This window comes from Crocodylus porosus, unplaced genomic scaffold (assembly GCF_001723895.1).
Source record: "Crocodylus porosus isolate Cpor-Errol unplaced genomic scaffold, CroPor_comp1, whole genome shotgun sequence".
NCBI lineage: Eukaryota > Metazoa > Chordata > Crocodylia > Crocodylidae > Crocodylus > Crocodylus porosus.
Genome location: NW_017728917.1, coordinates 26,078,866 through 26,102,356, shown reverse-complemented (window position 1 = coordinate 26,102,356; position 23,491 = coordinate 26,078,866). Strand labels below are relative to the sequence as shown.

The 23,491-nt window shown below is 37.2% G+C and overlaps 1 protein-coding gene across 4 annotated transcripts in view; it reads right to left on the bottom strand.

Moving 5' to 3' along the window:
* Positions 1–1,159: 1,159 nt before the first annotated feature.
* Positions 1,160–23,491, bottom strand: part of FAM120A (family with sequence similarity 120A) — an 84,193-nt gene continuing 61,861 nt past the window's right edge. For 3 of the 4 annotated variants that reach the window (XM_019536944.1, XM_019536940.1, XM_019536943.1), the window contains 8 exons: positions 21,410–21,659; positions 20,031–20,145; positions 13,777–13,986; positions 12,523–12,706; positions 11,464–11,601; positions 9,512–9,653; positions 6,192–6,288; positions 1,160–3,060 (listed from right to left, as the gene is read on the bottom strand). In XM_019536944.1, the coding sequence (XP_019392489.1) occupies positions 2,749–3,060; positions 6,192–6,288; positions 9,512–9,653; positions 11,464–11,601; positions 12,523–12,706; positions 13,777–13,986; positions 20,031–20,145; positions 21,410–21,659 (1,448 nt within the window). In that variant the 3' untranslated portion in view covers positions 1,160–2,748. The remainder of the gene's footprint in view (positions 3,061–6,191; positions 6,289–9,511; positions 9,654–11,463; positions 11,602–12,522; positions 12,707–13,776; positions 13,987–20,030; positions 20,146–21,409; positions 21,660–23,491) is intronic. The other variant, XM_019536942.1, reaches the window with a different exon arrangement.

The window sequence follows — 23,491 nt, the reverse complement described above, 5'->3', positions numbered from 1 at the left end:
GTTGTAATGTAGTAACCTATTAAATCAGGGATCAAACATATCCAGCCCTGAAGACTTGATGAGGGTGACTGGACCCATCTGCAGGCCAGACTGGGACAACCCCCTGTACTGTGCATGCTCAGAGCCAGGGCCAGGATGTAGGGTCAATCCAGCAATCCATGACTCAGATCATATGGCTCCATGTGTCATCTGGCCCCCAGGCCATATGCCTGACACCCCCATATTAGTATGTTAGGAGATAACCCTTGTCTGAGAGGTAACAACTTTGTGAAGCTAGAAGGGCACTTAACATGTGCTGGACTGCTTGAATGTGCATGTGCTTGCATTTCAACTGCACTAAGTAGAACATGACACCTCCTAGAGATAGCTTAACTATGCAATTGGTGTATATCCCAAGTTTTGCTTTCTGGTCTGACCAGTACTAGTAGTGGCTGCTGATCATGAGCCTGAGATGCTTTGTGATTTTGCTTACTGAGATAAGAAAGTATGTCATCTTGAACTGACAGGACCCCATACTTGTTCAGAGGGTAAAGAATGAGGAGGAATTCTGCCAGAGACACCATGCAGAAGTAACTTTTCCTTGGATAGCAGCATTTTTTATTTGCAGGGATTCAGTACAAGGCACTGACCACAATTCCTTTTGAGAGTAAGAAAATGCTGGGAGTTGAGTCTGTTCCTTCATAAGAGTGAGGGGGAAAAATTCAGCTGTTCCAATATTTCATCCATATTTCTATTACAGTAGTTTCTGAAATAAGCAAAGATTGTTTTGCTTTTCTATTATCCGGTCTACTTCACTCTTATTGTGTCAGCCAGGATGGTTCTGGAGATGTGGGACTTGATGACCTCTATAATATTTCAGACAATATTGTGTTTAACCCCCTCCCCCCCCAATCTCAGATGTATGCCCATTTTTTTTTAAATAACTTCTTTCAAGATCATTTGGTATTTTATATTTCACAGTGAGAAACTTAGTAGTTCTACAATACAGACAGGATGAAGCACTGTTCTCAAAGGGAACATATTTCACTAGGGGATTGTGTTGAAGTTTTGTTTTTTGGTAAAGAGATCATGTTATCTGCTAACTCAATCAATTTATTTGGGCATAGGAAAACTTTTATTTAAAACATATTAAAATATTTGACAAAAAAAGCATACAGTATTTTATACTAAAAGAATAAAGATTTTTATTAAGCACTGTAAGTTGCATTCAATAGCCTTCAAATACACCACACCACAATCCATCTACAACCAATCAAACCCAACAGTAGTTCATTCTTGCACAATCCATGAGTTGGGGCAGAACTCCCTTCAACTTACATTAAGATACCTACTTAGCTCTTGCGGGCAGGGAATGGGGAATTACACCTCATTTCTGATCACTAATGTGTGATGAAGAGCATCAGGAGAATTATATGAAAACGAATATAAAGAAATGATTCTGATTTTGAAGTACATTAAGTTTGGAAACACTAACAAAAACATCAAAATGATACAGGTATATTTGCTTATACTAAATTCTTGATGGGAAAGTTCTCAAGAACAAGCCATTTGTTTCCTGCTACAGAAGGGGGGTACTTTTTTTTTTTTTTGAAGATCAAAGCATTTTTTTTTTGTTTTTCACAGATTTCATATTTGCTAATATGAAGGCATAAAACAGCAACAGAGAACAATAATGCATACAGCAATGAGTACACCAGGGTAACGTTGATATTCAAAACGGCTAGATAATTTTTTTTAAGTTTTAGAATAAATGCAACAGAGGTCAATAATCACAAAATTTTAAGGTTAGAGCAAGATCAGTCAATGACTAAACATAGTTAACATCTTTTATAGGACTATTACTGATTATTAGCTTTTCTTGTTTTGCAAATGGGCACAGTACTTGTAAGAATGGAAGAAAGAGGACAATAACATGCATAATATTAACTACACACTTTAAAAATTATGAACCATGCAGAAGTTTAGCTCAAATAGTAGTACTAATGGTCTACGTCTGATTCAAAACCACATAGTTCATTGATCACGGATGCATGGTATTAGTCACAAAAAGTTTCAGAACACATTGTGTTTATTTTGAAAGGTCATTTGTATCTTCTATGATTTCAAGTTTATCTCCATTTAACTTGCTTGTAAAGTATGTATGATGTATATTTAAAATCAGCAGAACTGCAATATTACTCTATAATTTTTAGTTTCGATAGTTTGCACATTTGAACACAAAAGAACCACATCAACAGTGATGAAATTTAAGAAAGAAAAACTGTGGTTGTGCCTTTTTCCCCCCATAATCATGAAATCAAAGCCTTAAAGAAAGCTTTATTGTGACACAGTAATGCAAAATCAAATATAATGGCATACATATGGTGCCAAGTACTAAAAATTATATTTTAAGCTATATATACTTAAAGACTGCCAAAATTTGTTTTCTTTATATTTCAAGAAACAAAACTACAAGCTTTTGTCATAACCAGTTTAAACTTTATGTATACTTCATTTTAAGTGCGGGAGTCAAATGCTCTTCATTCTCTTTCTTTTTTTTGTTTTATTGTAGCATTTTGACTACAACTGGTTAAAACTAAAAAAAGTGTTGTTTAAATCTCTGACATCAAAGAGGGATCCGAATTTCCAAAGTCCTCATTTTTCTCTTACGGAAAGGAAAAAATGTACATAACTGTAGGCTCTCTTTCTTTCCAGATATTCCTAATCCTGACCCTTCCCAACATCCTTCACCCTCTATAAAAAATAAGTTTACTCTTCTTTTTTTAAGACAGTGGCCTCAAGAGTATCATCTTTATGGCAAACACTGTCTGCATTTAGTGCATGTAAGTGAGGATTTGTATTGCACATTTTAGAGTCATTACTCAAGGCACTTTCAGACTGGTTGGAAGCCCTGATGTCTCCTGTATTCCCATTCATCTGGGAAGCTGGTTTTTCCTCATTCACTACTCCATTTTCAGCCAGGGATCCATCTGAAGACACAAGTGAGGATTTAGATTCCTCTGATTTTGACTTAAGTTCTTTGGCTACTTCTTCTGCTGAAGCAGCATAAGGAGGTTTGCCCTATTAAAAAAAAAATAATTAGGACTCTACATTTGTGATTAAGGTGTCACTATTTCCAACAGCATGCAAAAATTAACATTGAGCATTCCCAACATATACTGGAATAACAAGAATTACCATATGAAACTAAAGTCCTAAATTAGCACAGATTTGGAATAATTATAGTCCTTAAGAGAGATTCATGTGAATGCCTTTTAGTCCAGTTTTCTGAAGTCCTCATTGTAAATTGCTCTTTTTGCCAGGTAAAAGAAAAGGTGGCATTCAGACTATACAGTTAAGTCAGGAGATTCCAATATTAAGATTCAGTGCACAACCTTAACTCTGCCTCCTTGTTTACATGCAACAGTTAAAAGTCATGACATACTATTTCTCAAATACAATACAAAATACTTCTCTAACACTTTGAGGTATAGGTAGAGTTGTGTAACTATGGCATACTTTCCATAAAACAGATTATGACAATGACAGACTCATGTGAAGTGCACAGTAAATTTTTAAAACATACAGATGAATTAGAGAAAAGTATAGTCTTGGGGGTTTTTGGAATAAAACAAAATATTTTTCAACACTACAATAAATTTCATATCCAACAAAGCATAAAAAACCCATCAGTTTTACACTGAAGTTGATAAAAGACACCAATGTACACTGTAACACATCAGATGAGTCATCAAGCCCAAGCACTTAAATGAAACAAAATGAAAAGGTTCTATATACTTTAGGCAGGGGTAGGCAAAATGCAGCCTGGGGGCAGGACGCAGCCCTCCAGGCCATTCTATCCGGCCTATGGAACCCCTAAAAAATTTGGAAAATTAATATTAATCTGTCCTGGGCTGCCTGTCATGCAGCCCTCGATGGCTTGCCAAAACTCAGTAAGCGGCTCTCTGCCCAAAATAATTGCCCGCCCCTGCTTTAGAGAGTTCATGTGACACACACACACTTTCCCAACAAAATAAATCTTGAATCCAGGAAACAACTGTTAATATTTTCAATTCTGAACATAGGGGCTTTTTTGGTTAAAACCCCCCCTATAGTCACTGTATTACTACTATTATAATAGTAATAATATTACTATTATTTAGCTTGCTAGCAAAGTACATCGTAACAATCTGTAGTAAAACTAAGTAGATTTACATTTGAGTAATAACATTTCTATCAATTTTCTTCTTTTCTGGTTGTATTTTGAGGATACTAAAGAGAAATGCCATTTATTTTTAATAACAGCATTTATTTTCCATTTTAATTTTACACATACATGCGCTTCAGTTATATTACTGAGACTCAAAAGAGTTAAAATGTTGCTTATTGTGAGTAAGGCTATCACAGAATCTGGCCCTACTTGAACAATGGAAGATTTACATTAGGGCGGTTAAAAACCACTGTAAATGATGTTGTAGCTGTAACATTCCAGAAATTATGTGAGAAGGTGCAGGTATTTTAGGATGATATCTTTTATTGGCTCAATATAAAAATCACTCCAAAAAATCCTTAACTATCCTTGTATTTCCATGCTTCAGGTGTTCAGCTTTACAAAGGACACAACTGATAAGCATATCGTCACTAAACTTATACTGGAATTAGAATAAGGTCCTTTGTCTATAGGATCTATCCCTTGTGTACTTCTTTTAAAACTTTTTTTTCCTTTAAAGAAATTGAGACATTGCTTAAAAAAAAAATCTATTAATAAATGACGGGATAGTAAACACAACAGCTCAGCAGACAGTTTACAGGAAAAGCCATCTTTCCTCCTTGATCTCTAAAGCAAAGTCACAATTCTAGCTCAAGATGTTTGTAACACCAAGTGTTTACCATCTTCACTTTCCACATCATTTATAGAAATCAATGGCAAAACTGGCAGAAAGCCCAAGTAGTGCAACAACATGGAGATTGATCTAGCCTCTTGCTTCTAAAAGTTACTTTCTCTGAAAGCATCTTATGAAACCAGCAAGCTTGGACAGCTGCTGCATGTGCTTTATTGATTCTTTGGGTAAACACAGACCTGCCATCACTAGGCCTTGTTGATTTTGTAACTTTCCTAAGCACTACAACTGCTGTGAATTAAAATAATAAATACAGACTGTGACTTAACCAATTTATTGAATAGAAGTTGAGAGGGAAAATTAAGAAAACTGAAGCTTAACCCCCTCCCCCCCAAATTAATATACAGCCACCATATACAGTGAAATTTAAATCAGTCTAATTTAATGAGAAGAGCTAGTAATAAAAACACATTTAATTTTTTACAATTAGGAGATAGTTTTATTTAAAATTAGGAGTTCCCTAATCACCCACAAGAGAGCACTCCTTTTCCATTTGGGGTGTGTGCACACCACCTACTAACCTTCCTATGCTGATATCCATTTGATAACTTTCAGAACCATGTGATAGCTTTTATCAGGCACTTTTGTCCATCTTGTCTACTGACTAATGCATCTCCCTGGGAAACTGGTGAGCAACTGGAATGAAAAACTAAGCAAAAAATAGGGGAAGTGTCAAGCTACAGCAAACTGCAGTTGTATGTGTAATATTAATTTGCTTTAGCCAATTTGGTTGAAAAAGATCAAAAGAAAAATGAAGTGGACTTTTCAGTGGACCACCCCCCCCAAACTTCATCTCTATTTATGGACTCTTCATGCAACTATCAAATAATACAGCAGCAGACTTGCATACGAGGCAAATATTATTCCATAATTTCTCAGAAGTATTTAGAGCATATATTCCAAGGTGAAATTTTCTCTGTAGAGGGACTGGGATCCCACAGTTAAAATTACAAGGGGGAGGCAACAGAATACAAACTGACAATTTACTTCAGCTTCATTTCCACCTCTTTTATGCTTTTTTATGTTCTTTTAATTCCAGACTCCATATCACTTTCCTTCTCAGCCTAACCTTCATATGAAGGAACATTTTTCTCCTCCAATTCCATAATTAAATTTATTTATGAATAAGATGCAACATGGGCCATATCACCATCTATCTACACAGCTTAAACTTTCAGTGAACAGCAAGTACTATGGTACCTAAAGGTAGTGCTCTATTCATCCTTCTCCGCAAGAGCTAACATAACAAACACCTTTTGGCTTAGGAAGCTTGTAAACTACTGTCTTGGAAGTAATTCACACCACTATTACCTGCATTGCTCCCTGGCTTTTGTAACCTCTCCCATAGTACCTTCCACCTCTTCCAAATGTTCTTATCACTGGAGTGGAAATAATTCCTCTGGGACGCCTACGAGTGGGGAAAGGAAAAATACATGTGACCTTTGTGGTAAAATACCTTAAATCAAATAGAATAAATTTGTTAAAACAATCTATTCCTAAGAAAAGTAAGACATTCTATAGTAACAACCAATTCAATATCAATCAATTCAGTATTTTAGGAATTTATTTCCTGTGAAAGTATAAATCACCGTTTTTGTTGTCTTAAAAAATAGCTACTACTCTTGTTTCATTTCAAGTCAAGCAATGATGAAGCACTTTTAAACTCTGCAAAAATGCCTTAAAATGAATATAAAATGGTCATTAAAACCCTTAGAAATACCATATATAAATCAGCCTGGCAACAAACAGTTATTATGAACTATATTTATAAGACTATCTTGTCCATTTACTTAAATGAAGGGCCTATAAACATAAAGATAAAAATATTATTTTAAAATGTGAAACAGCTGAAGCACTGGATTAAGTATTATCATTGATGAAGAAGGACTATGGAAAGAAGAGGACAGGCTTGAACCAAGCCTGGTACAGGTTTAATGACAGTACCACTACACTCCAAGTTATGTCCAACTTTGGGTTGCTTTTGAGTGAAGACCTCCCATCTTACAGGGGATTCTATCTAGCCATATACACATACATATGTGACATACAAATGGCAACAGGTTGTTCCACCTTCACTCCAAGCATGTAGATCAGTGATTCTCAGTGAGGATGCCATAACACCCTGAGGTGCCTTTTAAGTGGTGATGCTTTCAAGGGTGCTACAAAATATTAGCACTGTTAGGTTTACAAACATAATTCACAAGATGGATCCAGAAATTTCAAATAGAAAACTACAGTTCTGGTCTTTGAGTTCTTTGCAACAGAAAAGTTCTATTATTTTTCTGTAGATAAAAAGTGTGAAAACTAAGAGCTGGCATTTTCCAAGGGTGCCTCAAGTCTATCCAGGAGGCTTTTTAAGTCTAAAAAAGTTGAAAACCACTCACTGGCGTAGATCTAAAACCAAGGGGCCATGAGTTTAGGACTGGCCCCTTTAAACCTAGCGGAGAATGGAAAACAGGACTTCCACATCTGACCAGGTAGAAAAAACAACTTGGAACCACCTCAATGCTATTTCAAGTTTCACTAGCTGCAGCTGCCACCAGTGAACCATTTTGACAGCTGGCTATCACTGCAGCACTCCAACAACAGTTACTTTCCTGCACAGCAAGCTCTATGCCAGGAAAAAGTCTTTAGACCAGTGATTCTCCACCAGGATTCCACAGCACCTTGAAGTAACACAAGATCTTTCTGAGGGTGGTACAGGGTGCTATGCACTATTAACACAGTTACATGTTCTAACACTTACTTATGACCCAGAAAATAAACCCAGGGATTTCAGATAGGAATCGACTGTGTCAAAAACATCTGTTGTGGTTTGAGATATTTTCAACAGAAGTGATCTACTTTTTGTATTCAAGAAAGGAGTGAAAACTAAGAGCTGGAGATTTTTTAAGAGGTACCTTAAGTCTGAAAAAGGGTTACTAGAGCCTAAAAAGGTTGAGGAATCACTGCTCTAGATAGCTGATTTTGCCAGCTTAAAAGATCACTTTGTATTGCTAGAGGGCACAAAACTGCTTACGTAGGAAGCAAAATCTGGTCCAATGCTTCCAGTTAACCACATTTTTACAAATTGTGATCATTCTTGATATCTTATTATAAACATCTAAATGATAACTGCCACAACAGTTTTAGATTGTTCATTGCCATATTAGTCTTTGTGCTTTCCCCTATTCTTCAGCCAAAAAAAATAAATAATGGAATTAGAAGGAAAAAGGGAAGTGGTGGTTTTTTTCCTTTTTTATTTTAAGGTAATATCTGACTCTTCATATTGTATTCTGGTACACATCATTCTTTTGGATTTTAAAGATTACAAAACAAACCAGTCTCATTTAATAATTGTAATTAAACTGGTATGTAAGCTCTCCAGACAGCTAAGAGGAAGGTTTTTGTAAGTCACACTGATAGCTCACTAGATACTAATGGACCACAGTTAATCAAAAGCAAGTCAAACTTAATATAATGGAGAAGACAGAAAATTCGGCTGCAGAGAACAAAGAGAAAAGGTGAAGGTGACTTAACTCACTCTGCTAAAATAGTACTGAAGAGAGTTCTAAATACATGGGAAAAAGTGATGAGGCTTGAGGTTACTATCTCTGAACATCAGCTGAAGAATAACTATTCCCTCTCGCTAGGAATCAAGCTCAAAGATGAGGCTGCCAATCATTCTTTTTTTTTTTTTTTTTTGTTAAAGAAAGCACTGAAAAGTTTTTACTTTCTTTTGGCCGTTCCTATGGGCTGCTACAGTGAACTGGTGACCTCTCTGTCAACAGCATTTTCCCCATTCTGAATGATCCATTTTTAGTAAATCTAGATGTAAAGAGGTTAGCATCAATTATGGTCTGACCAATGAAGGCAGGCTTGGCACTGTAAAAAGTTTCAACATTTTGGAGGTGATTTATCCCCACCCAAAAAAGACAGCATCTCTGATGTAGGGCAGGTAGAAATCATGCATAACCCTTCTTCATACCACTTGGATGGTATACCTGCATTTCTCTGCCATGTACAGGTAGGTGTGATTGTATCCTTGCAGTTATTTCCCCAGTTCTTCCAAGGATAAGCAGTGAAACTAATCACTAGCCTCAAGCTGTAGTTTGTTTTGACTATATCAGGGGCAAAGTCTCTTGAGCCTTGAGGCTGAATCCAGAGGTGGGGGCCTCCCTGCAGGGCAGCAGCAGGGCATGTGGGGCTATTGCTTGCCCCCTCACCACGGTTCTATATGTGGGAATTCAGTTACGGACCCTTCTGCTCACCCTGCCCCAAACTCCAGGCCCATCCACAAGCCTTGTGGGTCGGGTGAAACAGATCTGTGGGTCATAGCTTTGATACCCCAGACTTAGTCCTCCAACAGAGGTTCAGTTTTAGGTGCGATGGGATCCAAGTTGCAATCCCAATAATTGTGCCCCCTAGCATGCCACATGTGCATGGCAAGACACCCGATTTTTGGATTGGGGATTAGATCCCTATCATGCCTTTGTTGTCATTGCAGAGGGAGCCTGGGATCGAGATAAGCATTAAAAAATCCAGACATACCATGTGATCTCTATTGCTGCTTCTGTTTGCCTTTGAAGAAATAAAAGAATCCAGAAATCACTGAATTACATGAAGAATAAATTTCAGGGTATTGCACTTACCCTCTTGCTGGTCCTCCAACAGAAACTACCTGTAGAGGAAACGGCCCTCTACCTCCTCGTCCACGCCTGCTTCCAGCCCAGTGGCCGACTACAGTGCCGGCAATTTCAAGTTTCCCTCCCTGAGAAGGAATAGGTTGGACGCCTGTACATAAAAGCAAAATCAAAATTTGTTCTTTATAATCATAAAATTAAAGTTACTAATGAGCGGAAAACATGCTCCAGCAACCTCCAGTACAAGAACTGTACTGAACTGTTATAAGAATTACTTTCTCTTTGAATAGTACATATCTAATTTTCATGGTGTAATTGTTTAAAGGAATTAAAACTAAGATTCAATTTTAGGGGGCCTTCATCTAAATAAATAAATCCCGAACTAAAAGAAAAATACGATGATATTACTACTTTAGGTTTGGGAATTTCAAACATGCATAGATGACAAGAAATTTAAGTGCAATTTTTCAAAATACACAGACCATTTCCCCTTCACGTTTACAAGATGGGGGAACTGGGTAATACAGGAGGAATTGTTTTTATATTTTATTGTCCCGGATACAGTACTGTATGTAATTCCAGGTATCAGCATAAGACACAAAGGTCATTTAATATATTTAAACTTCTTATGCTGAATTGTCTTACAAATTCTAGAGTACAGTAATATTAAAAAATTGTATTTTAAGTTTCCTTGATTATAAATTCTATATTTACCTTTAAAAAATAAAGGAAGCAAATAGTTTAATTATCCCAATAACTGGGCAAATATCAGTTTCATGCATGTTTAGATGTGCATTTTATACCCCTCTAATGTCCTTCATGCTGGATCAGGGCATAACAGATATTTCCAGAAAACCAGATAAGCAGATATTAGAGCCAGATGTTATTGGTTATGAACCATCAGCAATGAAAGGGTTAAAAATGAGCATGTATGCAGCTATAATTAGTCTTCAAAAGGTTATTCCACTAAAAACTATATTACTGGTTAAATTCAGAAAGGATCATACTTCTCTGTGCAATTTTTACCTTTTACTGCATATAGTTTATGCTGGTTATTTTTATCATGAAGCACTAGAAGTATACATATATATATATATTTTTTTTTTTAAACTAGGAGCTTAGAGAGTAGTAACTATATCTAACTCAGTGGAAAACAACTCAAATTAGAAATTGGAACTCAATAAAATATCTATTTTCCCATTTTATAGGAGGAGAAAATGGGCAATGGTATCTAAAAAAAGTGATATAAAAACTGACATGAGGCACGAGATAAGGGATATATTAGTAGTAACACAAACCTCTCAACTGTTTCACTTTCTCAAGATGCCTTATTCTCCTTCAATTTTAGAAAGGTTTTGACATATCCAAAGTTGCACTTATACTGCCCATCCTAGGACCAGATCCTATGCCACCTACACCAAGTAGCCTTGGAGACTGGAACGTCACTTAAAATGTCACCAGATTCCACTCAGTCCCTGAAAAACCATGAACACAAGATGTAAGTGGGTCCCCCTCCTCCTCCTTGCTGTTTCTTTTCCCTTGATCTTAAAGCAAAGATGATGGCATGTTAAAAAAAGTGGCTGTATTAATAGTTTTTCAGGGACTGGAGCTGGGTGGAATAGGATTTTTGGAACCTACCAGGTGGAATAGGATCTGACCCCTGACATTTTGAAGGGAGAAGCTCAAATTAAAATCAAAAGGTATTTTACACTTGAAGAAAAGATTTAAGCTAATGTAAGGAGCAGCCTGGCCCGTAGACCAGTTTGCCACCGGGAGAAGACTCAAGTAGAGCAGAGCAGGCAGTGAGCGACTCCACCGCACCCTGAGAAGGTTCTAGACGAGCGATAGCTGGAGACAGTTAGGTAGAGAGGAAAACTGGCAGTCAGTGGAAAGCCTCAGACCAGACTGGAGTGAAGGACGCTGTTGCCAGAAGCTCTAAGAAAAGGGTTTGGTATAATTACCGCCCTGAAACTTGCTAGTCCTGTTGCTGTCATTGCCAGAGAAGGCTCCGGAGTGTCCTGCTGCTGCTGCCACCCGGAAGGCCCGGTAAGCGCCTGTTGCTACTGTTTCCCCATAAGGGCCTCCAAAGCCATAGACTCCTGTTAGACCCAGGGTAAAGAAAGACAGGGGAAAAGCTGTGAGGGGGCCAGGCATATGGGAGTTCCCCTGAAAGAGAAGCTGCTGCCATGTTGCTTTTAGAGTCACAGCATTTCTGAACACTTTAAAGATTATTGTTTAGCAGCACAGGGATTACAGCACTATTGGGGCCCAAATGCCCAGGCAGATCAGAGGCTGATGAAATGTTGAAGCAGCTCAGCACCAGGTTAGAGGGTCCTGCCAAAAGAGTAACTGCAACCTTGGTCTACATGTCCTCTAACCACTAAGTGCAGTCCTTTGCTTGGAACAGGATTTGCAAATTTGGAGAGCTGAACTTCCATAGCATAAGTAGCGTCAACACCCTCATAATTTGTGAGGCTACAAAGCTTCAGTGATTGCATTTTCTGCATTTAAAAAAAGCTATTCATCTTTCAGTTTATCTAATATAACAAGCAGAGCACTCTGGGGCTACTGTTACAAAGAAGGAGATTCAATTTAGAAATGGGTGAAAGGGTACACTCAGATCTCTGGGACTTGCTCTAAGAGGTGCCACTGGTTAAGTAACTGTAGAAAAATGGGAAGCAGCATTCTCCATTCTTTTAATGAAGGTATTCTCAGTCTAGATTTATAAATGTAAACCAGTTTAAAAGGCAGTCTTTAAATTGTACCTTTCATTATTTTTGTGGATTCATTCCTTTTTTTTTTTCCCTCTTTACATTCCAAAAATATCCATCAAGGTATTTTAGGATTGCTATAGCTACATCCATATTTACTAAGGCATAACTAATAAAAATAACAGGCATGCCAGACCACATTCAGACCATTTATTTTACTTTATTATTAAGTTGACTGGATTAAGAACTTCGGAAGGGAAAGGACATGTCTGATTCTGTGACTGTGGACATGGTTTTCCACATACTTACCAGCAAAGCCTCTCCCCCTGCCCTGAGGTGGTGGGACTGGCCCAAAGTGTCGAGGATACATAGAAGCTGGATAGAAAGGCATGGCAGGTGGAGGTGGGAAAGGAAGTGGATGGTTCTGCCTGGAGAAATTTAATCCTTCTAGGATGCTCTGACGCATCTTTTCCACCTTGGCAGCCTGCTCAGCCTACAAGTAAAGAAAGAGACAAAATGCATGTTAAAATCCTCCACACAAACTTGACAGGTTATTGGTTTTTTGTAAAACCAACCTAAAGAATGCATAAGGATAGATACCTGCTGCAACACACCCATTTTTCCCTCAGGAGAGTTAATTTACAGTAGATAAATAAGAATTTTCTACAGCATAGAATTGCCTATAATCTGTATTTCATTGGTGCAAAAGAAATGCCCCCATGTTCCCAAATCTACAATCTTTTTCAATAACATCAAAAACAAAGCCAAATGGTGGTTCTTCCTTCTCTAGGTTTCTAATGCTGTCAAAAATAGGCTATTACTATGTATTACATTATTCACTTTATAACAGTATTCATTATTCCTAAAAACAGAGGTAAACTTAATTATCATGGGCAATACAGAGATATTTTCAGGTACCTACCTATAATATGTCAAGTTCTGTTAAAAAACAAACAAAACAAACAAATGAAAAAAACACCCTCTTAAGGAGAATTTTTGAGCAAAAGTGCTTTAAAACTGACTTCAATTCCCTGTTGAGTAAATTAGGGATAGGATCTTGTTTCTTTATAAAACAATATTGGGTTCACCTTTTCTGACAGCATTGCCACCTTAATGCAAAACAAGATGCTGTTACTATGAAGAATGGAGACAGCTGCCAGCTCTACTTTATTTCCTCTTTACTTCCGGAATATACACAGATTTCAATTTCCAGATAAATATCATATATGTGTATTTATGACAATCTTTGATAAACTGAATTTAGGTTCACCCTCAAAGTAATCAATGCAGGCTCAAGGTATATACACTGAAATGATGAAAATGTTAAAAAATGAATTCATTCTATTTCTTCCAAAAAATCTATTACAATTAAAATGTCATCACCCTTCCCTGAGAAGATACAAATGAGACAGACTTGCACAGAGAGCAAATAATTAATAGCCATCCCCTCCCAGGTAGCCACATTCAAGATAGGAAGTATACATAGTGACTGATTCAATATATATAATGATTAACAAAAGCTCAGTATTTACCTCCTACCACCACATCTCTTAAGCTACATACCTGACCATCACAGAGGTCAATAAGAGGAACTTTCTCCCGGCTTGCTTTAATTAGCTTGGTCTGGAATAGCTTTCCATCAAAATACATCCACGGACAGCAGTGCTCCCATGGGATTGGCTGTCCACAAGCATCATTTGCAAAGAGTGCCATATCCACACCACTCATAAACAAAGCAGACAGCTGAATTCCCCGGGGATCTAGATTCTCAATCTGTAAGAGAAGATGAATTTTCAAAGCATGACACTGGGGAAGTACCAGGTGGTATTCCAAGTTTTTCAATATGCCAATTATTTTGAAAATAAAATGATTAGGGGGAGAGAGAGAGAGAGAGAGAGAGAGAGAGAGAGAGAGAGAGACAGAGATTTATAATTAAGTGGACTTTTGTGAGAAATTTATACATACACTTAATTACCTTTGTACTCAGTTTCTGGTGTCTGACCCATGCTTGCAAAACTACAAGTACCAAGGAGCCTCCAATCCTTAGCTGAACCCTCCCATCCTCCCACTCCCCCACCCACACAAAATTTAAACACAAAACCAATCAAACTGTGTTTCTAGACATCTACAAAGAAAAAAAAGGAAAAAAAATTGTGAGCTGTTGCTCAAGAAAGCTTATGTGTATCTGATTTAGTCCATAAGGTGTAACCTATACCCTGCATTTTGCCTGACTTCAGACTACCTCTTTCTCGATATTTTGTTCCAACGTCAAGAATTTACTGTAAGATCAAGGAGCCAGTGCAAGTTTAAAGGGATACTGCATGAATCACTCCACTTAGAAACTAATATTTTTCCATTGCTGTAAAGTGGAGAATATTTTACCTTTTTAATGGGATACAGAAAATACCTCTCTATCTTGTAAGGTAAATGCTATCAAATTTCAAAAAAAGTTCTGATCACCAGAGTTCTTTCCTGTCTTATATTTAGCTTTATTTTTAGCTGCCGTTACTTTAAGAAGTGCTAGTTAAAAAAAACCTGCTCGGCCATTTATTTATAAAAGTTTGAAATCTTGCTTCCTAGTTGTATACAAAAAGAAAAAAAACTATAGTGAGATAATTTTCACTAAAAGCACACTGAGAACTGATTGAAAGGGATAAAAACGAGAGGAGCAATAACATTTTTAATATGTCGTACCATACCTAATATCAAAGTAAAAATATCAACAGACCAATACAAACTTTCCAAGTCAAGTCAAAGTTCTAAGGACTACTCCTGGACCAGTACTCCAAAAGGGCTAGGAAGGGGTAAGATCTCTTATATTGCAAATTTATATTTCAGATTTTAATATTCAGTCTTAAGTCATGACAGGTAGAGGAGCTGTAGAATGTAAGAATGAGAGAAAATTCATATCAGAGTAAAACTCAAATGATAACAGCAGAGGAAAGAAATTATGACTGTACTAAGAAGAATGCTTTACTAAATAATACATTAAATAATATGTTTTGCATTGATAACAATTTACCTTTAGGTAGCCACCATTAAAAAAATACTTGAGACTAATTTACGCATGTTGTCAAACTGGTCTCATTAGAAGATTTAAAGTCATAATTGCAATTTATCAACTGAAAACTAAAAAGCTGTTGTTTGGCTTTACCACAAGACTACTATAAAAACAACATCTTCAAACAAAACTGGACAAGAAATATTTTAAAAAGCTGGAGTTTGGGTTAAGAAGCCTCAACGTTAATCTACTTCCATCTTTTCTCTAAACAAAGATCTTTACAATGAATATTTTTATTTCATGCTATAAACTGTAATTCATTGAAAAGTCGAGGAACTACTCCACTTAAAATTCCTTTTTTTGTTTTTTGTTTAGAGAATACAATTTTGAAATTAGTACATCCACTAAAATCCAGCTTTAATTTATACACACTCATTCTGAAAGAAGATGCATTCAATTACAGCAGTCCCTAATGAAACTCTCAAAATTCCTCAGGGCTGTAATAAATTACAACAAGAGGTAAACTTGCCCTGAACTGAGGATGTAAGAATGAAGTCACTGTTGTCTCTCAACTACCCAGGTCCTTCACTGGAAGCTACAGGACCCAAGTTTTGTGGCCTGATGTACAAGCAATGTCTGATGCACACTAACTTGGTGCTGTATTAAAACCAAGTACACTTTGGTATGCTATAGATTACACAATTTTTCAAGTTCTGTATTATAGCATAGAGAAGTTACTATGGCCATGTAAAGACATTCAGTTTTTCCTGTAAGAGTTGCTGCTCTCCCAGGACCAACTATGAATGTACAGAGACTTGAGATTTTCCTCCCACAGTGAAAATGGTTACTCCAGGAGAAAAATATCCTGGGAACAACTAGGGTAAAATCACTGTCGGGAGAGCTTCTCCTAGAAAAGCAAAAGTCTGTATACATTCTTTTCTGAGAGAATCCACAACCCAGTCCTCCTAGCATCCAAGGGTGCTTTGTCCCTTCCCTCCAAACACTGTATTGCTCACTGGACTCTACTACTACAGTCAAACAGGAGCAGAACACACCCTCTTCAAAATCCCTGCATCCCTGCATTGTACTTCAGGAAGACACAGATTGACCCTGATCAGTCTGGGTCAGTCATTCAGGACTGTCCTGGTGCACTGCTGCCATTTGTCTTCAGGCACACTGAGGGAGCCTGCAGAGCACACCGAGATGTGTGCACAGGGGGCTCCCTGGCTGCACAGGGTCAGCATTACAAGCCCTCTACTCTTCAGGGACTCCACATTTGAATGTCTGTTCAGATATATATCTGGGTAACATTTTCTACCAAGAGAACAAACCCAGGAGAATTCTGTCAGATTAGCTGAATGTGCATACATAGCCTAAGATGAAGAGACTTCAATCTTATTTTGATAAAAAATTTAATGGACTTGTAAACCTGTTGGTTTTAGTGCATTGTGTGCTTCTGTTAATTTTCTCCTAAAAAGTTGTACTAGTGGTCAACTTTAGCTTGCCGATTTTTATCATGTTCTGAAATATTCTACTCTCCCCGCCGCCCAATTCATTTTCTCTATAAGTGAACTTTTACTAGTTCTAGGTTGTCATCTTTGAAAAACTCTCTCTCAGAAAGCTTACAAAGTTAGGAGAAGTCAGTAAAAATCCCTAAATTATTACACATACATGAAGGCCTGTGGTTAAAGAAATGCTGAATGGATATATGGCATTAGAAGAATTATGAAATGAAATGAAAAAAAATTGCTTGCAGCGTATGTTTCTAGTGCGGAAACAAAATGTCACTGTCTCCAATTTCCACCCCCCACCCTTTCAGCATGTGAAGATGTCAATCCTTTGCTGGAAACATTTTTAAAAGGAAGACTTTGCCATTAAATTTCAAAAGTAATTAAACTGCATTACCTGTCTTATGCATAAGAAATCTGCAAGATCAAAAAGACAATCCAAATCACTTTGTAGATATGCAGTTGTGTTAAAACTCAGCTGCTCCTTCTGTGTCTGACTTCAACAGAAAGAGAAGCAGCAGCTGCATATGAAGACACTAACAACATAGCAAGAAATATAACATTTGCAGTTACTAACATGTAGTATGGAAATCATCTGTATCATATCCCATTCACAATCCAAAATAAAAAAAGTGGGAGAAAATTTTTCTTAAAGAAAATAAAGATAAAAGCTTTAAAGATAAAATATCCTATCAGTCCTCATGTCCCTGATACTCATTCCCTGCAGAAGTGGAAACAGTTATCCTTATCTGAGAATTCTTTTCCTAAATCCTTCACTTTTCACAGTAGGTTTTCCTCCTCTCTGCCAAACCTGGAGGCAAAAGCAAAACTTTTTTCTTTGATAATACTTGTAAGCACTCTTGTTAAAATATGTACCCATAGAAGATATTATGTCCACATTGGTGGATTATGAGACCAGGTAAAATAAAGACCAAGTTACTGTCTTGCAGGTTTCCTTGTATAGGATATCCAACCTTCTTACTCATAAAATTGCCATTTTGGTATTCAGCGATAGCCATTAGTAAAGTTGCCCAACTAAGAGCCAGATAAATAACTTTATCCATCCTGCCATGAAGGATTTCCTCCTACCGCTTTGCTGGAGTATCATGTCACCTTTTTGTACGTCCCGAACAAGAGCTTCCTTAACATGTCAGGTGACACATTCAAGTGACATTCATGATTAGAATAGAAACTGGCATTTTTAAAAAATAAAGTACAACTACGTTGGTCCTCTGATCACAATTAAATTTGACTAAATGATAGACACACTTATATCAGCTGCTTTCCTGTTGGACTTGGTTCAGGCTCCACGTGGGGAATTGTAAGTGGCAAGACATTTTAAATAATATTACTTTTAGGACCCTGGTCCATTTGTTTAGGCCTCCTGCAGCTGATCACTCCTCCCACAATGAAATAGGATTCTTGGGAGCTTTTGGTTTAAGTCACAGATAAGCAGTCTTGCAGAAGCCAGCCCATGCTCATTTTGTTTGCCTGTGCTCTGTCCCAACTCCTCATCCTCCAGTATTGAAAAATTGGAAGAGGAAGATGACAATGGAAAAAATATTTTCCTTTCTTTTCAGATTTTGAGGCATTAACACCTTAATGACTTCAGTGACTTAAAATTAATGACTTATCAGTTTAAACAAAAAAAAAAATCTCACTTCTCTTGACCTTTGAGAATTCTGTAAAATGCACTTTTCTACTTGGTGAGTGAAAATTCCATAAAAGGAATATCTTTTCACCCTTTATTGAATATTTTTTTCTTTTTCTAAACTAAAACCAATTCATTTGGTTTGCTAGGATTCTTCACCTGGTTAAATTTATTTTCATGCCTCGATAAGAGCCCAAGGAACCTTCCTGCTGTGAGGATCTCTCTACACTTGCTTACATGTTGATAGTGAGAAAACCTTGCTGAAATGCTAACGGTAAATGCAAGGCAGGTAAGGCTCTGGCAAGTCTGCTTGCCAACCCAATTAACAAGCAACTAACCTGTGGCCCACTGAGCAATCCTGTTGGCTGCATCAAGAGAACTCAGTTTCCTGAAATTAGAGAATTGACGTTTATGCAAGCTGACTCTATTATTAGTATGGGACATAGTGATGCTAGGATAGCTGTTTTTCTCTGTGCCTCTTCCTCCAAATGTGAAACTAAAAAACAAAAGAACTTCTGGTGTCTGCCCATCTACCTCAGGTACAGTACCGTATGTACTGGCTTGTAGGAAGACCAATCTCCTTCCAAATCACTACAAGAGAACACAAGCTTTCTGACTTGCTATAAGATCCACTACAAAAGACTATTCCTTCAGTACAAAGCTGCAGTAGCTGAATATCTGCTCTTCACTTTCTTCTCCTCTCAGATGGCCATCCCCCAAACCATATAGAGGAGCTGTTAAACGTCATCCAGTCTCCGTTCCTCACGAAAAATCCTTCATAGCTTCCAGTTTAGTGAGAGAGTTGGCTCAGATTTCAGGTGTGAAGAATGAAAGAGAATAAGTTCAAATCTCAAGCAAAAACTGTGCTATAAAGGGAGGACTGCCTCTGTTCTATGGCAGATTAATTCTGGATAGTTTTTCCAAGAGGATGTCTAAAGCTAAGAAAGATCAAAAAACACCTAATGCCTCAAAACTCCAAGGCAAGAAGAGGAAACTTCACTATGAAGATGAAGGTCTAGGGAAAAATTCTACACAGAAACCCCAAGATGTTGCACTAGGAGATTAGCATTCTATATTGCACAGTATCCCACTGATTATCTAACAACTATATTTATTTCATATAGTGTAATTGCATCTAAAAAAGATGAGCATTTTAACTAAATTCCTTTGTAATGGTGTACATTAATATTTATATAAAACTATCAGTGCCGATAGAAATGTTTCCTGACCCTCTTTATGTTAATGGGTATGAAATTGTCTCTGTATTTTGTCCACATGAAACAACTGTTACAAGATTCTACTGACACTTAAAATCTATTTACTCCGAGTTAACCAAGATCAGTATTGCAGTGCAGTCTCAAAAAATTCGATATGGAAACAGGTTTATTTTAAAGCTTCCAAAGGGCCACTATAAAAATAGAAATAAGAAAACCTCACAATGCACATTTTACTTATGTAAATGTAAACAATATAACTGAGCATTAACCTCTGACTAATGAAAATGTTGGCATTTTACATATGAATTATATCATTGCAGGGAACTGTACATACTTAACGTTGTTAGAGAAAAGGTAAAATTTTTGCATGACTTACGTTAACGTAATAGATGTCCTGGGGTTAGATATGTTTAATGAAAGAAGTTAGCATTAAGAATTACCTTAAGTTCTTGTAGCTGGTCAGGTTCATAGAGCTTTGGAGACAATGCTTGAGCAAGGAAAGCATCAAGTTCCTGGCGACGAAGTATACGAACCCCTGGCCACTGCACCATGTACCTAAACAAAAGCAAAGAATCTCTGTTCATTTTACTAATAAGCTAAAGGAAATGGCATTATTATTATTATTCAACAGACTAGTTACCAAATAGCACCAAAGCTTTTCTTAAAAAAAAAAACAAAACAAAAAAAAACCCCTGAAAAAGTAGCTCAAATTTTTTAACAGATTTTTAAGTGTACTGCCAATTTTTTATTTTGGTAAGGCCGATAAATAAATGAAAAATTATCTGCTATAGTTGGTCCTATTTCAAATATTTGAATCACGGCATAAAATGTGTCTTTTGTCGAAATTAATTACTTAAGGAAAAGTAGAAAAATAATTTTAATGACATTTATTAAATTGCATCTTCTAAGCTAGACACTAACAGGAAAAAAATATTCATTAGTTGATGCATTGTCCAAACAAAACACCCTGCATGTAAACTCATTCAACAGCATGCATCATTAAACTACTACACCCCCTTTACACAAGGCAAGAACCGGCCATAAGAACACTCTAAGACTGGAATGAATTCTAATCCATACAAAAGTTACAATGGTGTGGTGCTAACCTTTCATCAATATAAGTTTGAGATGAACATGCTCCTCCAAAGTCACAAGGGGTTTTTATGGAAGTAAAAATTCCAACCATGTGCTAATCAAACTCCTTTGCTTCACATTTGTGTACATATCTATATCCACACCCCCTTCCCCGCCATGTCAACCCCCACCTCCCCTCACAAAGGCATGTATGTATTTTTTTTTAATGTGGGAACAACGATATTCCTATAAGTCTAATTTATGCATATCAGCTTTACTTATAATTTAGCCTTTAAAAAGCAAGAGCTATTAAAACAAAATACAAAGCAAATTCCCATGCTCACAAGTCACTAAGCAACCATCTTCTGCACCCTTTTCGTTTTGGAATTTGAAGATTCAAACTCTTTTTCCTTCTGGTTAGAGACTTTAGGTATTACAAGTCTGAGCCCATTCAAATGGAAAGCAGCAATGACAAAAAAACCAACAAAACAGGCGTTTTTTTCCTTCTTTCATCTCTATGGAATTGAGCAAGAAACTGAAGAGTAGCCAGGATGGTTTTCAGAATCACAGAAATGAGGAAGACTTAAACAAACCTTGTAAATATGACTTTTTTTTTTTTTTTTGAAGTCATAGTGTGATGCAGAAATAAAACGAAATGCTGGATAAATATTATACTCTATATTGAAACACACATTTGTTTCACGCTATTTTCATCTGGAATAAAAGTGAGTGAAGGAACACTCACCTTAGTACACAACAGAGCACCATAAGATGAGTGGGCACATTAGTTGGATTGAGCATTGCTGGTGTATCTGATCTCATACAGGCCAAAAATGCCCTCATTCTTCGGTTCTTGTCTTCTACTGCTTTTCCCAGCCACAGCTTCTTCAGATTGGGACAGGTCCATTCTCTGAATGCAAGTGCTTCCACCAGTTCAGGGGTTTGTGGAGATTTTCCTTTGTAAGCAGCCCATTCTTTTATTATCACTGGTGAAACTAAAGAAAAAGGGAGGAAAAAAGAATTCTGAGGTAAAACAATCTGTGCAATTTTAACTCTGCATGCACATGCAGATTAAAAGTGTATATCTATATCAAGGCTATATTTTAACCTAAAGGGTATGGTTTAAAGGTTGCACTGACATTTGCTAATTTGCATGATTACTAACCACTGTGCAAAGTCCCAAAGGATGATCTTTCACCTGTATTCTCTTCAGTACATATTTTAATATGGAAGAGTATGTAACTACAATAGTACAATTGGAGTGTTAATGTCAGTCTATTTTAAATCAAACTACTATATTTTGGACATCAGCAGTATGTGATGATAGGGGAAGCAGTCCTAGTTTGGACTACAATTCCCAGAAACCCACGGGACTGGGAACAGAAGAGGAAGATGCAGTAAAGCAGATGAGGGAGTTAGGGGAGTGTGGAGCTGGGACTGATGGCATATCTGCCACTCAGCTGTCAGCAGTCCTACAGTAGTTACATTTGTCACAGTGGGCAGTTAAGCTGCACTATAATAATAGTATGCTGTCATTAATAAATTGTCTTCCTCCCACAGCCTTAATTTCCTACAATCCTGAAAATTTTAATTTATAAAAAACTAATTCTGCTAAGCCTAAATCTCTTAGTTTTTCTTCAAATTGGGATTTACAATTTTGAGCAAGAATGTGTGTGGGGGGGAAACAAACAAACAAACAAAAAAACCCAGATTTTTTTCCTATACCTACATTTTCTGCCATATCACCATCATACTTTTCTATTCTGTACTATAACAACTTTAATGCAGAAGGGTACTTTTACTCAGTTCCATTATGCACTATCATCCTACCTTTAAGCAGTCAAAATGAGCTCTCAATCTTTGAGATGCCAACTGCCAAGTCCCAGAAAATAACTAGGTTTCTACTAGAAAAGATAACTTTCTGTAGAAAGCTCTCAGGTGGGGTGACTGTGCCTAGAGGTAGCAGCAATTCATCTATCAGCAAGGATGGCAGGTAAGTGGCTCATATGCGAGAGCAAGGTTTGGTTTTCTTTTGGGAAACAAATTCCCTAACCAGTGATTTGTACTGCATGATTCATGATCAGTACAAATAATTCTGAAACATGCTTAATATACTACCCTAACTAACCTAATAGCAAGACACAGAAGAGTTTTTCAAATTAAAAAAAAAATGCCTGAAGTGCAAGATGTTGCTAAGAAGCTGGTACGTATAGAAACCAACTTGTAATGAGACATGTTTCTTCACTGGATTCAAAAAGTCTTCAATTAGTCTTCCTTACATGTCTAGAGAAGGCCAAGACAACTGATTTCTCTCCCAAAAACTTATTTTTCTCCTCTGGTGTCAAGGATTTCCTTGGCATCCATGAACAGACAATGAATCCTAATGTAGGAAGGAGTATGAACACCTTTCTTGGCAGAGCAGATATATGAGAACCAGCATGACAGGAAACAAACTGAGGACAGCACATGCCCTTTATTCTGGTTTGCACAATTTAACTCTCAAGCTGCAAATATGTCAAGCAATATTATATCAAGACAAAAGGTAAAATTCTCTTTGGAATATCTGCCACTAGGGCTGTCTGTGAGAAGCTTCGGTTCATGATTCAATTTGGCAGAGATTCGGTCCAATTCGGTGACTGAATCTCTGAATCCGAGGATCCTTCAGCTTTATATGTTTTTTCTACATACCTCTAGGTACCAGGTGGCTCATGAATGCTGCGATGCTGGGCCGGACGGAGCATCTCCCAGGAGTGCAGGGGCGGGGGCAGGGGGGAGTCCCTGATGTGCTTGGCAGCAGACCCAGTAGTGGACCAGAAGCACTTCTGGT